Source organism: Salvelinus sp. IW2-2015, linkage group LG4q.2, assembly GCF_002910315.2.
Source record: "Salvelinus sp. IW2-2015 linkage group LG4q.2, ASM291031v2, whole genome shotgun sequence".
In the NCBI taxonomy this organism is placed as follows: Eukaryota; Metazoa; Chordata; class Actinopteri; order Salmoniformes; family Salmonidae; genus Salvelinus; species Salvelinus sp. IW2-2015.
The window spans coordinates 9,662,273-9,678,628 of NC_036843.1; the positions used below are offsets into that span (position 1 = coordinate 9,662,273).

General features: G+C 42.6%; 2 protein-coding genes across 2 annotated transcripts in view; one reads left to right on the forward strand and one right to left on the reverse strand.

The window, feature by feature from the left end:
• The window catches only part of vash1 (vasohibin 1), a 541,933-nt gene that overhangs the window by 355,649 nt on the left and 169,928 nt on the right, over positions 1-16,356 (forward strand). The gene's annotated exons all lie outside the window — the stretch shown is intronic.
• LOC111962964 (latent-transforming growth factor beta-binding protein 2-like) overlaps positions 1-16,356 on the reverse strand; it is a 153,371-nt gene that overhangs the window by 69,976 nt on the left and 67,039 nt on the right. Inside the window, 3 exon segments of the mRNA XM_070443285.1 lie at positions 2,149-2,375; positions 8,141-8,317; positions 9,306-9,520. Of these exon segments, the coding sequence (XP_070299386.1) occupies positions 2,149-2,375; positions 8,141-8,317; positions 9,306-9,520 (619 nt within the window).

Sequence of the window (16,356 nt, forward strand, 5' to 3'; positions counted from 1 at the left end):
GTTAGTATTGCGTTTGACGATTTGGGCATGTGTGTGCCGTGTGCTATCGTTAGCTGCTAGTTCGAGTTGAGGAGGTCGTTTTACAACAAAGCAACGATACTTTTGGACAAAGGACACATTGCCCAAGATACTGATGGAAGCTCGTCCAAAAGTAAAGTTTATTTATGATTTTATTCCGTATTTATGTGGAAAAATTTAAACGCAGTTGTCGCATTTTTTGCGGCACTAGTCTGGCTGTAACTCACAATGTATTGTCCTTGTAACGTTAATTTTAAATCTAAATCAGCGGTTGCATTAATAACCCATGCTTTTCATTAGCTGTCCAACCTGTATTTTTTTAGTCAATCTAATCGATAAATAATCGAATCATGGTGCCTTTCCAAGATGGCGCCGGCCCGAATGCATGCCATGTTTTGACAGATTACATTGCATCCCAAGATTTTTGATGCTAAATATGCACATTTTCGAACAACTCTATATGCATTGTGTAATATGATGTTTACAGGACTGTCATCTGAAGAATTCTGAGAAGGTTAGTGAAAAAATTTATATATTTTGGTGCGATAACGTTATCGCCCCTTTGGCTTGATTTAATGCTGGGGTGATGTTAGCTCATGTGGTATGCTAATATAACGATATATTGTGTTTTCGCTGTAAAACACTTAGAAAATCTGAATATTGTCTGGATTCACAAGATCTGTGTCTTTCGATTGCTGTAGGCTGTGTATTTTTCAGAAATGTTTTAGGATGAGTATTTTGGTAATTGACGTCGGTCTCTGTAATTATTCGGCTGCTTCAACGCTATTTCAGATTGCAGCTGCAATGTACAACTGTATTTATACCTGAAAAATGCACATTTTTCAATAACAGCATATCCTATACCATAATATAATTATCAGACTGTCATCTTATGAAGTTGTTTTCTTGGTTAGTGGCTATATATATCTTTATTTAGTCGATATTAGTGATAGCTACTGATGGAAAAAAATGGTGGAGTAAAAAAAGTTGTGTCTTTTGGCTAAACGTGGTTAGCTAATAGATTTTACATATTTGTGTCTTCCCTGTAAAACATTTTATTAAAAATCAGAAATGATGGCTGGATTCACAAGATCTGTATCTTTCATCTGGTGTCTTGGACTTGTGATTTAATGATATTTAGATGCTTGTATTTACTTGTGACGCTATGCTAGGCTATGCTAGTCAGCTTTTTTACTGTGGGGGGTGCTCCCGGATCCGGGATGGGTACCAAGTAAAAGTTAAAACACACAAAAGTTTAATTCCATTATTATATGTTTATGACCCGAGACAGGTTGGAGGAATTGCAGAACTGTTGTAATATTGAGTACATTCTCCTTTGTCCATGTGACAGCAGAGCACATCCATATTCAGGATGTGCCAAGGAATTTTCCAGGAATTCTGACATACTCTCCTCTTTCATAAATCACAGCTCCACAAACAGGCCCTGTGTTTGATATACTACAGAGAGTGAGAGAGAGCACATGACTTTACCATGGCCTTGTAGTGACTCTCTCAACACAGTCAGACAGACAGGCAGATGCCTGCCCTGTGATGTAACAACACACACATGTGGTCTGTCATTAGATTAGCATTATAAAGTCAGTAAGGGCTGGAAGAAAATGGAGAACGGAATTCAAAGGAGCTAAGTGAGAACCTAAAGAGAGCGCTTCTGCTTCTACTTACAGCAGGCCAAAGAGAAGCCAGGACAAAAGGGGAATGTTGCTTTAATGCTGCTTATTTTAGCGGCTCTTCATGGCACTGGTTAGGGCATGCTCTGTTTCTAATTCACTATAGGGTCTTCTGTTGATAAGAGGGAGCACTGTGTGAACAATATGGGGAACTCCAAAAAACACCCCATTACATATTCTACTGAGAACCCATTCTGACTTTCACTGCTGGTTCACGAAGGTAGAATTCAGCAGAGTTACTAACTGGGCCGTTGCAAGTCAACAAATAAACCTGAGTTAGTTCAAACAAAACCAGAACTGTTGAGAGGGCATGATGAATCAGATGAATAAAAGACAGCAGTAAAATCAGCAGAACTGGAGGAAACAGTGTGTCTACAGGAGGCCTAGCTGGGGGAAGTCCTGGAGAACTGGCCAGAGACTGTGTTCCTGTGTCTCATCCAGCCAGCCAGACGGCTAGGTGATCACCTTGTTGATTGGACAGCGGCAGGGTGTACATGGAGTGGGAGGACGAGTTGCGTCCGGCCAGGCTGCCGTCCTTCCTGCTGGGGGTGGGTCGGGCAGGAGGGGGGGCTGGGAGGTGGCAGAACTTCCCCGTGGAGTTTGTTGGGCACCAGCACTGGTCCCTGCCAATGCAGCGCCCGCCGTTCAGACAGGGGATCTGACAGAAGACTGCAGGGGAGAGAGGAAGGGGGGGAGGTTTGTTAGTGTAAGGAACCGCCAGATTGAATTAAGTTGATTTATGCGTCCTCATATGCTGGGGCCCATACACATAATGAGAAGCAGGAGAAAAAATTCCAATAGGTAGTGTAGACTGAGACTTCATATGGACAACTACTTTCCTGTTGCTCACATAACCGTCACCACATTCACTAGCAGAAACCTCATTTGACATGGGTTTGTGAAGCTCCAACTTCACCCTGAGGTAAAACACACTTCAAATATAACCTCTACCTATCAAAGAGAAGATTCACCAATTTTTAATGTTATATTGTTTTTGTACATCTCTGAGCAATGTTCTATCGATTCCTGGGGTAATTTCATGTTTTCAGGAGTATCTGAGCTATTTGGTGTTCAAGCAGTTGGTATGAATTTTGCATATTGACATATCACTAATAAGGATGGTTGGGGGGTCACGACTTTAAACTGATTCATACATGATTCTAAATTGATTCAGACACAATATTTAAGATACTATTAGCATGGATGATCAAGCTGTTTCATTCTCTAATGTAGGACACTATCACAGAAACAAATGTGTAAAAAGTATTTATTTAATCTTTTGAATCTGGCCTTATTGCCATTATCTCAATAAAAGTTATAGCACAAAGATAAGTCAAATCAGGTAATGTCAAATTTCAGTTTGAAGGAAGTATGCTTTAATCAATTCATTTCCCCAGTCATTCAGATTCACTACCCTCCCTTCTAACGAGTCCTGCACATTTTGTGTACGTCGTAAATAGCTTCAACTGTTCAGCAGCTATAGTCAAATTCGTATTAATATTACCACTCCATTTGTTCCAGCAGCTAATAGTGGATATCGAAGGTTACTTACGTAACCACAGTTCTATAAACTAATTAAGCAGTGCATTCAGCTGACTGAGGAGATCAACTTGCACAACACATTCATTCAGATTATTGCAGCGAGCCACCAATTAAGTTGCAGAGAGACACATGCGTCTTGTGAGACGTGAAATAACTATGGCTGACAAATTATTTAAAAAATACCCCATAATGACAAAGGGAAAACATGTTTTTAGAAATGTTTGCTCATTTATTGAAAATTAAATACAGAAATATCTCATTTACATAAGTATTCACACCCTTGAGTAAATAGTTTGTTGAAGCACATTTGGCAGCGATTATAGTTGTGAGTCTTTCTAGGTAAGTCTCTAAGAGCTTTCCACAACTGCATTGTGCAACATTTGCCAATTTGCTAATTGCTAGACAAACAGTTTCAGGTCTTGACATAGATTTTCAAGTAGATTTCAGTCAAACCTGTAACTCGGCCACTCAGGAACATTCCATGTCTTCATGGTAAGCAACTCCAGTGTAGATTTGGGCTTGTGTTTTAGGTTATTGTCCTGCTGAAAGGTGAACTCATCTCCCAGTGTCTTGTCTGAACCAGGTTTTCCTCAATGATTTTGCTTGTCCTTAGCACCATTCCATTTCTTTTTTATCCTGAAAAACTCCCCAGTTCTGAATGATTACAAACATACCTATGCAGCCACCACTATGCTTAAAAATATGGAGTGTGCTACTTATTTAGGCTTGCCATAACAAAGGGGTTCATTACTTACTCACTCACGACATTTCAGCTTTTAATTATTTTCAAAAAACATAATTCCACTTTGACATTATGGGGTATTGTGTGTAGATCAGTGATAAAAAAAAATAAAAAAATTCAAATTCAGGCCACAACAAAATGCGGAAAAAGTCAAGGGGTGTGAATACTTTCTGAAGGCATCGTATATATATATTTTATTTTATTTTATTTTATTGCAGTGACGGCGGAGCATCGCTGCTAAATGCATGTAGGGGAAACACTGGAATACAAGAGAAAACAAATCTCACATACCAAAATAACAGCTTGGATAGAATTTCAAAGGAGTGCGGCAATTGGTTCTAAAGCATTTAAGACTATTGAATCCCTACCTGACATTGTCTTTGCATATAGTTTGATTTATGCCCTGCAATCTTCCAGCAGTGATGACGGGTTCCTCTAGAAGGAAAAGCAGCTGGTGTTTGACAGGTTGCTTTCACAGCCTTTCATTCTGCTTATCTCTTGGCAGAGGTGCCAGTGTCCTACATACCTGCTCTATATCAGGATCTACAGAGACGTTCAAACCTTAACCTCAACTCACTCAAACTTCAAAGCCTGGAAAATGAAAAATCGATAACAGCCTGGCACAATAAAAGGGAATCTTCTAAAGGCAAAAAAGAAAAAATATCTATGCCTTTTTTTATAATGCATATTTGGACGCTGTTATCCTGACCCCTGTGATGAGGCAGGTTTCTAAAACAGCAGATGAAAGAGAGTTGTATCTGTGGCATTTAAGGCTTCGGACCCAATCATGTTGTGGCGCTATAACCCTTGTCACAGACAGACTCCGGGTGTGAGCAAATCAGGGAAGAGACATGCGAGCATGAATAAAGATACATGAGACTAGAGAAGAGAAACAGAACGCGCAGAAAAAAACAAAAAAGAAAAAAAAAAAAAAAAAACAAAAAAAAAAAAAACAAAAAAAAAAAATAAAGCAGAAAAAAAAAACAAGCACAAACACAAAAAAAAAAACAAAAAAAGGAAAGCAATAAAAAGATAGAAAGAAAACAAAACTACAAAAAGAACAAAGCACAAAAAGAAAAACAGAAGAGAGAGAGAGGAGAGACGAGACGAGAACAGAGAGACGAGAGAGAGAGACGAGAGAGAGAGAGAGCACGAGACGAATCAGAAAAGAAGACGAACAAAAAGAGAGAAAAAAAGAAAGGAGAGAAGAAGAGAGAGAGAGAGAGAGAAGAGAGAGAGAGAGAGCGAGAGAGAGAGAGAGAGAAGGAAGAGAGAGAGTGGTGGAGAGAAGGGGACAGGGTTCAGGTCACAAGGAAGCCCCCCTGTGATTACACATGCTGGGCTAAATTATCAGCTACAAAGGGCCATTAAGTTAACAATCTGGGGAGGCAGCCCTGCACAGGACTGGAACAGCCTCAGCCTCGGCCTCAGAGTGTTGTCTCAGCCTGGCCTGTCTCTCAGACGCAGCCTCGACTCAGAGTGTTGTTCTCAGCCTCGGCCCTACGACTTGCCTCAGAAGTGTTGTCCTCAGCCTCGCGCTCAGCCTCGCCTCAGAATGTTGTCTCAGCCTCCGCCTCAGAGTGTTGTCTCAGCCTCGGCCTCATCTTCAGACTCAGCCTCGCCTCAGAATGTTGTCTCCAGCCTCGGCCTCTGTCTCAGACTCGCCTCAGAGTGTTGTCTCAGCCTCGGCCTCAGACTTGCCTCAGAGTGTTGTCTCAGCCTCGGCCTCAGACTCGCCTCAGATGTTGTCTCAGCCTTCGGCCTCAGACTCGCCTCAGAGTGTTGTCTCAGCCTCGGCCTCATACTCAGCCTCGCCTCAGAGTATTGTCTCAGCCTCGGCCTCAGTCTCAGCCTCAGAGTGTTGTATCAGCCTCGGCCTCAGAGTGTTGTCTCAGCCTCGGCCTCATCTTCAGACTCAGCCTCGCCTCAGAGTGTTGTCTCAGCCTCGGCCTCTGTCTCAGACTCGCCTCAGAGTGTTGTCTCAGCCTCGGCCTCAAAGTGTTGTCTCAGCCTCGGCCGGCATCTTCAGACTCAGCCTCGCCTCAGAGTGTTGTCTCAGCCTCGGCCTCATACTCGCCTCAGAGTGTTGTCTCAGCCTCAGCCTCATACTCAGCCTCGCTCAGAGTGTTGTCCATCCTCACCTCAAGTGTTGTCTCAGCCTCGGTCTCATCTTCAGACTCATCCTCGCCTCAGAGTGTTGTCTCAGCCTCGGCCTCAGTCTCAGCCTCGCCTCAGAGTGTTTGTCCAGTCTTGGCCTCAGTCTCTGTCTCAGACTCACCTCAGAGTGTTGTCTCAGCCTCGGTCTCATCTTCAGACTCATCCTCGCCTCAGAGTGTTGTCTCAGCCTCGGCCTGTCTCATCCTCACCTCAGAGTGTTGTCTCAGCCTCACCTCATCTTCAGACTCATCCTTGCGCCTCAGAGTGTTGTCTCAGCCTCGGCCTCTGTCTCAGACTCGCCTCAGAGTGTTGCCTCGGCCTCAGTCTCAGACTCAGACTCGCCTCAGAGTGTTGTCTCAGTCTCGGCCTCAGAGTGTTGTCCCAGCCTCAGCCTGTCTCAGACTCAGCCTCGCCTCAGAGTGTTGTCTCAGCCTCGGTCTCATACTCAGCCTCGCCTCAGAGTGTTGTCTCAGCCTCGTCTCAGAGTGTTGCCTCGGCCTCAGTCTCAGACTCAGTCTCAGACTCTGTCTCACCTCAGAGTGTTGTCTCAGCCTCAGGCTCAGCCTCGCCCTAACCCACCTCAGCATGGGGCAGGAATTATTCCTAGACATCAACCTGACCTTTTTTCTCATCCACCCTCTACCTACTTTCACACATCTATTCAGACACCAGACAGACAGGAAGATACCATTCATGCCCGTGCCACACACTCACACATCCCCAGCACCACCACCATATGTCTTTAACATGCATTGTTGAAGGGTTTCTCTAAGTTACTTGTCCCAGTAATGTCAGGGTTTAGAATAACTGTTCAATGTTGTGAATCCAGGGAGCCCAAAAGTGGAATGATGCAATCCACCCAGTTTTTACTGCCCCACGTTGGGAACATAACAACAACATGACATAACTGTTTGCTGTCTACTTGACATTCCTTGAGGAGGAGCATGCACTTCCGCAACAACAAAATGCCAGCTTGAATGTTGAGTAATTTCCTTTAACGGAGTCTTTTTACAGATGTTTTAATGATCAGAGATTTCTTTCAAATAAAATGGAGCATAAAAACAAACTGCTTCTCAGGATCACCCAGAAGTGCCAGAAATGCATTGTTGTGCAACGTCTCTGCCAAGTCATTGTGTTTGGAGTAGCTTTACATTTTCCAAAAACCTATTAATGGGAGCATAAATCTACAAAACAACCTGTTTATCTATTCATAACTCAGCCAGTTCCTCCCATGAGGAGTTTAGTGTGTTAAGTGTGGGGCGGCGGCAGCCTGTGTTCATGTGTGTGTGTGTGGTATGTGCACCCTTCACTTTTAATCAGTTCGAGTGATTACTGTAAGCCTTAGCTGTATGGTAAGGGCTGAGGGGAACACTAGGGAAACAGGGCCGGAACCCCAGCATTGGTTATTGTTCTCCCCCCACATGGAGAGGCAGAGAGGGAGACTACTCTCCTGTGTGAGTATGTAGCAAAGCCCACGGATAAATAGCAGCTTTAATGTAATCCCTATAAAATCCTATTCACTCTACTACTCCCTCTCTCTCCCTTTCTCTTTGTCTCTCTCCCCCTCTCCCAGTGAGCACATTAAATGGTTAACCGTGGAGCTGAGAGCAAGGTGTAAACCACAAAGAGACCGGGCTAACTGTTGGGAGCGTGAGAGCGGTGCTTCCACGTGTGTAGTTAGCCTCCACTGAGTCCTGCGACACGAAGGGAGGGAGACCTGCTCTTAATGTGCTCTCCCCTTTCTCTCTCTCCCTCCCTCCCTCCCTCTACCCCTCTTTCACACTGCTCCCAGGCATATAATCTCCCCCACTCTGTCACCTCTCTCTCCTCACTGCCTGGCATTCAGTGTTGACAGCTCCACAGTGGGAATGGGTTTATCTATCAGAAGCCCCTCTTTCCCCCTCTCACCTCTGGACTACATTCAGACAGCATAGGAAGAGAGAGGAGTTGAGCGAGAGAAAGAGAAGGAGAATTGAAAAGGGGGAACACTCACAGAGTCTGAAGCCCTGGGTCTTTGCCGGCTGATGCTGCTGCTGGTTCTCACTGTAGACGGTGGTGGTGTCACCCTTCTCACAGCTGTTGTAGCAGCGGCCGCCGCTGCACACCCTCCGACACACCATGGGGGTGAAGACAATCTTGATGCGGTCAAGGTTGGAAGTGAGGTTGGCCCCTGGAGCACAAAGACACACAGAGACCTGGGTGAACAGGAGCACCGCAGCTCTGGAGAAGAGCTGCATCTTTAATGGACTACAGACAGACACAATCCCCGGACCTGCTGCCTAGCCAGCCCAGCAGAAGGGGAGGTTTATATGAGTTTGAGTGTGTTTGGACGTGTGTGTGTGTTTATGCGTGAGTGTGTGTGCCAGTGCCTGAGGAATTGGCACGGTGCAGCTGAAAGGAGGATGTGTCACTGGGCATGCCTGTGGAGGGGGGGGGGGGGGGGGAATCTAGTTAAGCATGGGTTCTGGCCTCCAAGCCTTTATCATTGGGATAAGGTGTTTCTAGATGTGTTGAGTTAACCTTGTGTAATGGTGGGAAGCTGTTTCAACACCCGTTGCCCTGGTAGGATGGAAAACAAAGAGAAACTTGGACAGCAGACAGCTTTACAGAGGGCACTGTTCTGTTCTGTTCGTGAGAGGGTTGGAGGGGAGAGAGTAGGTCATTAAAAAGGTTTTGTTTCTGGAGGTTTCTGGTGGTGGTGGGGGGGGGGGGGGGGGGTTCTGTCGGGTGTGACCTGTCATGGATCCAAGGTGACAGTGAGGACCGTGGGTGCCTCCCCCTCCTCCCACTCCCTCTCTGGGTCTTCAGGAGGGAGCAGGGCTGTTCCTGTGTCTGCACACTTGGAGACGCTCCAGAGCTAGAGTGGAGACGGCTAACCCCCCAGGCACATGGCTGGGATATCAAACGTCTGTCGCTTGTGTGATGAAAACCACAGGTAGGGGAGGGAGGGAGAAAGGAGAAGAGAGGAGCCTGGGACAGAGCCAACAACACTTTTTCCCCAAATCTAATGTTACATTCAGTGAAGACAGAAACTCACTGTGTGTGTCATACATGTCATTTTTCTTTCTTTTTTTTTTTTTTTTTTACAAAGCAGGGGTTAATGAAGCAATAAAGAACAGTTGTATCATCTCGGGTGAAACATTTATTCTGGTCATTACCTGCTGGCGCCACTGCGTTGTTGGCGTGGCCATTGGTGGTGGGTCTGTGGCCGTTACTTGAGTGTCCATTGCCGTTCCCAATGTCATGTCCGTTCCCATTAGGCAGAGCGTTGGATGTGATGGGGCCAGTGGACGATGGGTATCGCTTGACGGTGCGAGACGTCCCAGTCTGCTGAGGAGACGATGAGTCGGCTGGTCCTCGCCTCACCTGGGTCCTGGTAACGAGACAGATGACACCAGATCCTTCAAACCTCTCCCTCAACACCAGTCACTAAACATACACGACCAACATACAGAAAACCCGCGTATAATCCACTTACACATTGTCAACATGTTAAACCTAACACCACATGTCTGAGAGAGTGTGAAAGACAAACAGCATTATGTCTGTCTTAGGTCATAGCATTACTTAGTTTATTTTATAGATGAGATTCCATGTTTTTTTTTATATAATTGAATCAAGAATATCATATCGTACTTAGGCCCTATAGTGATCCACTTACTCACATCTGTTGTAAGTCAGGGCAGCATGTGTGTAGCAGAGTTGGTTATGTTTCCACTTGCCACTGCAGAAATATGTATTCAATGTTTATGTATTTCTATTAGTTGGTGTTATGTCATTGGCTACGCTTGCAGATAGGGGGAGATTGCGAAACGTCAATTCTTCCCAGTCTGATTTTGACATGCAAGCAGTAGGTCATGTTCTGAAATATTGCATTCTATTTACGTGTTTACAATGTGTACGAGTTCACTATGTACATTTACGGACAAATACAGTGCCTTCAGAAAGTATTCACACCCCGTGACTTTTTCCAAATGTGTTGTGTAACTAGCCTAAATGTTTACAAATTAATAACAAATGAAAAGCCGAAATGTCTTGATTAAATAAGTATTCAACCCCTTTGTTATGGTAAGCCTAAATAAGTTCAGGAGTAAAAATGTGCTTAACAAGTCACATAATAAGTTGCATGGACTCACTGTGAGCAATAATAGTGTTTAACATGATTGTTGAATGACTACCTCATCTCTGTACCCCACACATACAATGATCTGTAAGGTCCCTTAGTGCCTCGCAAAGAAGGAAACCTATTGGTAGATAGGTAAAAAAACAAAAAACAGACATTGAATATTCCTTTGAGCATGGTGAAGTTATTCATTTGGATGGTGTATAAATACACCCAGTCACTATAAAGATACAGCCGTCCTTCCTAACTTAGTTGCCGGAGAGGAAAGAAACCGCTCAAGAATTTCACCATGAGGCCAATGGTGACTTCAAAACAGTTACAGTTTAATTGCTGTGTTAGGAGGATGGATCAACAACATTTTAGTTACTCCACAATACTAACCTAAATGACAGAGTCAAAAGAAGGAAGCCTGTACAGAATAAAAATATTTTAAAACATGCAACCTGTTCGCAATAAGGCACTAAATAAAGTAAAACTGCAAAAACATTATGTCCTGAATACAAAGTGTTATGTTTGGGCAAATTTAACACAACACATCACTGAGAACAACTCTTCATATTTTCTAGCATCGGTATGCTTGTCATCGGCAAGGACTAGAGAGTTTTTTGGGAGGATAAAAATAAACGGAATAGAGCTAAGCACAGGCAAAATCCTAGAGGAAAACCTGGTTCAGTCTGCTTTCCAAAAGACACTGGGAGAAAAATTCACCTTTCAACAGGACAATAACCTAAAATACAAGGCCAAAATATACACTGAAGTTGCTTACCAAGACGGCATCGAATGTTACCGAGTGGCCTAGTTACAGTTTTGACCTAAGTCAGCTTGAAAATCTATGGCAAGACTTGAAAATGGCTGTCTAGCAATTATCAACAACGAAATTGACAAGAACTTGAAGAATAATAAAAAAGAAAATTGAGACTCTCAGCTGTCACGCTGGCAAAGGTGATTCTAACAGGGGTGTGAATCCTCATGTAAATGAGATATTTCTGTATTTCATTTTCAATACATTTGTAAAACATTATAAAAACATGTTTTCACATTGTCATTATGGGGTATTGTGTGTAGATGAGTGAGACAAAAAATCTATTGAATCAATTTTGAATTCAGGCTGTAACACAACAAAATGTGGAATAAGTCAAGGGGTATGAATACTTTCTGAAGGCCCTGTATATATGTGTACAGTACCTGTTAGATATTAGGGGCTTCCTGTGATGTGCTTTTCTATGTTTTGATGTAAAAGGGAGTTAGCTTGCATGCTCGAGATGTAATTTTTATTGATATTCACATTATTATTACATTCTAAAATATTTCAGAATAATGTCGACAATGCCTAAATAGATTGGATGCATGAATGGTGATTTTTCATTAACCTATGTGGCCGACACACATAATAAAGTAATGAATAGCGTGGTAGCATTAATCTCACCATTTGAATCTCACCGATGCTGTTTTTATAATGAGAAAGTGACCAAAAACCAGGTTCCCTTTTTATTGGAAGGATTTGTATGGAAAGCCAAGTTGAAGCCAACATTAGATGTTGTTGCCCTCATAATAACCGCACGTGGTTTTACCTCAACAGAGTAGCGCAACACCCTTCAATTGAAGCGACGGTAAGCAAACAAAAGGGGTCACATCTCTCACAAAAACTGATCAAAAATGAAATCACGGATAATCATAAAGGAGCAGGAGAACTTATAAATTGGCTACAATAATTACAAGGACTTTTCAAGCACCAAATTTAGGAAATGTCTGATTTTCAAGGTAGGCCTATTCTAGTAATTACATTTCTGAGGTCCAAATTCAAGTTCAAGTAGGCGTCCCCTTGTATTGTTTTAAAATTGCAGGTCTAACATGGAAAACAAAAAGTATTTGTCATGTTTCTTCATTAACAGATCATATTGTGAATAAGCACACTTGGCTGTGTAATTTGTTCTCATTATATCCAGAATAATGTATAGGAATAGTGTTGGGTGTTGCACAATAGTCTATCCTACACAACTGCGCACAGTAGACTCGATGTCCAATCCCAGGCACAAAAACATATGAAAACATGAACACAATACCTTGATGCTTTCTCTGTTAAATCTAACGAGACCCTGCTGTAAATCAAGCAGACAAGAAGAAATGATCAACATCAACTCGTTAGGGATATTAGATCCAACATGGATCCAGGCACAAATGAGACACCAAAATATTCTGGACATTCCTCCTGGACACCTTCTTTCAAGCACTTGGGCTGTTGTTGCATCGCATGCACTATCACAACCATAGCCACGCTAAGTAGTGATGCTGAAAATGCTGCAGCACCCCCTGAAAAATACATAAAAAAATGTATAATTCATAAAAATACTAAATAAATATATATATACAGTACCAGTCAAAAGTTTGGACACACCTACTCATGAAAAGGTTTTTCTTCATTTTTACAATTTTCTAAATTGTAGAATAATAGTGAAGTCATCAAAAAAAAAAAAAAACATATGGAATCACGTAGTAACCAAAAAAGTGTTAAACAAATCAAAATATATTTTACATTTGAGATTCTTCAAAGTAGCCACCCTTTGCCTTGATGACAGCTTGCACACTCTTGGCATTCTCTCAACCGGCTTCATGAGGAATGCTTTTCCAACAGTCTTGAAGGAGTTCCCACATAAACTGAGCACTTGTTGGCTGCTTTTCCTTCACTCTGCGGTCCAACTCATCCCAAACTATCTCAATTGGGTTGAGGTCGGGTGATTGTGGAGGCCAGGTCAACTGACGCAGCATTCCATCACTCTCCTTGGTCAAGTAGCCCTTACACAGCCTGGAGGTGTGTTTTGGGTCATTGTCCTGTTGAAAAACAAATGATAGTTCCACTAAGCCCAAACCAGATGTGATGGCGTATCGCTGTGGAATGCTGTGGTAGCCATGCTGGTTAAGTGTGCCTTGAATTCAAAATAAATCCCTGACAGTGTCACCAGCAAAGCACCCCCACACCATCACACCTCCTCCTCCATGCTTCATGGTCGGAACCACAAATGCGGTGATCATCCGTTCACCTACTCCGCGTCTCACAAAGACACAGTGGATGCAAACAAAAATCTCCAATTTGGACTCATCAGACCAAAGGACAGACTTCTTGGCCAAAGCAAGTCTCTTCTTTTTATTGGTGTCTTTTAGTTGTGGTTTCTTTGCCGCAATTCAACCATGAAGGCCTGATTCACGCAGTCTGCTCTGAACAGTTGATGTTGAGATGTGTCTGTTACTTGAACTCTGTGAAGCATTTATTTGGGCTGCAATCTGAGGTGCAGTTAACTCCAATGAACTTATCCTCTGCAGCAGAGGTAACTCTGAGTCTTCCTTTCCTGTGGCGGTCCTCATGAGAGCCAGTTTCATCATAGTGCTTGATGGTTTTTGCTACTGCACTTGAAGAAACCTTCAAAGTTCTTGAAATGTTCTGGATTGACTGACCTTCATGTCTTGAAGTAATGATGGACTGTCATTTCTCTTAGCTTATTTGAGCTGTTCTTGCCATAATATGGACTTGGTCTTTTACCAAATAGGGCTATCTTTTGTATGCCACCCCTACCTTGTCACAACACAACTGATTGGCTCAAACGCATCGAGAAGGGAAAAAATGCCACTTTTTTTTTTTACAAGGCACACCTGTTAATTGAAATGCCTTCATGAAGTTGGTTTAGAGAATGCCAAGAGTGTGCAAAACTGTCATCAAGGCAAAGGGTGGCTACTTTGAAGATTCTCAAATATATAATATATTTTGATTTGTTTAACCCTTTTTTGGTTACTACATGATTCCATATATGTTATTTCATAGTTTTGATGTTTTTAAAATAGTTTAAAAAATCTAGAAAAACCCTGGAATGAGTAGGTGTGTCCAAACTATTGAAATTATTGAAGAACCACATTAATGACAGTATCTATTTAGGTTTTAAGTATCAATGTAAGTTTACTCTTTCAGTTAGAAGCATTCGATTTTGCAATCACATTTATTATTTGGGATTTGTGTGCCCATGAAAACTGTTTTCACCCCGTAACATTAGGAGACACGAAATGTTACGTAGTTACACTGAATTTCTGAGATCTCTCTACAAAAAAACTGTCCTACAGCTACAGTGGTTCCTCCTTTAAAAGTTGCGAGCTGAAACCGCGGGACATAGAGGTACCCAACGTCACGGCTTCATTGCTCAAGACCACCACAAGGGGAAGTTAGAGCACTCGTTATGCATTTGGGTTCCAAGGCTTTTATATGACCAATCATATCGAGTGGTTCCAATGACGAATTTGACGCGAGCCACCCGTCCCTGGTGACTTTCTTCAGCAAAGATGGCTGACAAAACATTACAGGGGAAGCAAATTTAAGTAATTACAACGTCATAACGAGTCAAGCAAAAAATGTAGATCCAGGATTCTTACAGTGTTCAAGTTCAATGTCTAATTGAACTGATTAATGCTTAATATACGCTCCATCCACCAACGCCACGTTGCACCACAGACTGTCCAGGAGTTGGCGGATGCTTTAGTCCAGGTCTGGGAGGAGATCCCTCAGGAGACCATCCGCCACCTCATCAGGAGCATGCCCAGGCGTTGTAGGGAGGTCATACAGGCACGTGGAGGCCACACACACTACTGAGCCTAATTTTGACTTGTTTTAAGGACATTACATCAAAGTTGGATCAGCCTGTAGTGTGGTTTTCCACTTTAATTTTGAGTGTGACTCCAAATCCAGACCGCCATAGGTTGATAAATTTGATTTCCATTGATAATACTTATTTTCCACCATAATTTGCAAATTAATTAATTAAAAATCCTACAATGTGATTTTCTGGATTTTTCTTGCTCATTTTGTCTGTCATAGTTGAAGTGTACCTATGATGAAAATTACAGGCCTCTCTCATCTTTTTAAGTGGGAGAACTTGCACAATTGGTGGCTGACTAAATACTTTTTTGCCCCACTGTAGAGAGCAGCTGATGCTTCTCAATGTATCTCTACCTGAAAATACATGATCAAATACATTTGGATCCATCTGCACCTGTCTGACTTACAGGAGGGCATCAGCCCGAGTGTAAAACAGAGCTTTAGGAAGTATGAAAAACCGTGTGGAATAACAAAACAATCACACTGCCTTTATGTGGGAAGCCTGTTTCTACCTGTGCTGTCAGCATTTGATTTGGGCTAATTACAAACTCAGCAGCAGCTTGCAGGGAAGAAGCTGAGCTCATGTGAGAGCTGTGGACCAGGCGGGTGAATGCTCTGTCAGAGCCCCTCGACCTTGTTATTTATTTATTTTATTTAAACTTTATTTAACTAGGCAAGTCAGTTAAGAACAAATTCTTATTTACAATGACGGCCTACTTACAATGACGCCCTACCTGAGCTCTGTGAGTAGCATGAGGAGCAGGGGAATGACTTCACCCCTTAAACATCCCAATGGTCTGCCACAGACCACACTGTTACACAGGCAACAACACAGGGGAAGAGGAGAGACAGACCCCAGCCCTAAGAGAACCAGCTTCTCAAAGCTGCACACCTGCAGTGCTACAAGATATTTGAGGTTGAAATTAAACCACAGATTTAGACTACACCTAACAATAACAATGCCTTCAGAGTATTCATACCCAATGTTCCCTCTAAGCTGCGCGCGTGGGCAGAATAAATATCAGCCCGCACAGAGAAGCACGAGATCAGCACTATATGCAAAATAGACCATTGCCATAATGGATCTGTGCCATTTACTTTGAACTGAACTGTGTTTACAGCATGAGCTTTCATATGTAGATGCGCTTGTTTTGATATCAAAGTGAGAGCTGCATGTAGCCACGTGTGCACATTTGTTCATATCCTTTGCTAGTAGTGAGTTATTAGCCCACTTATAGATAATTTGGGGGCGTGATTACTTCTTACAAGAGCACAAAAAACATTTTTACACATCTTTGAAAAGCAAGTTGGGTAAAGAAAAATGTTTTGGTCTTAAAGGGGCAGTGTTGTATTTTGAAACATGCTTGAATAAGCTAAGTAGCCAATATTTATTTTATTTTATTTAACCTTTATTTAACTAGGTAAGTCAGTTAAGAACTGACTTAAATTC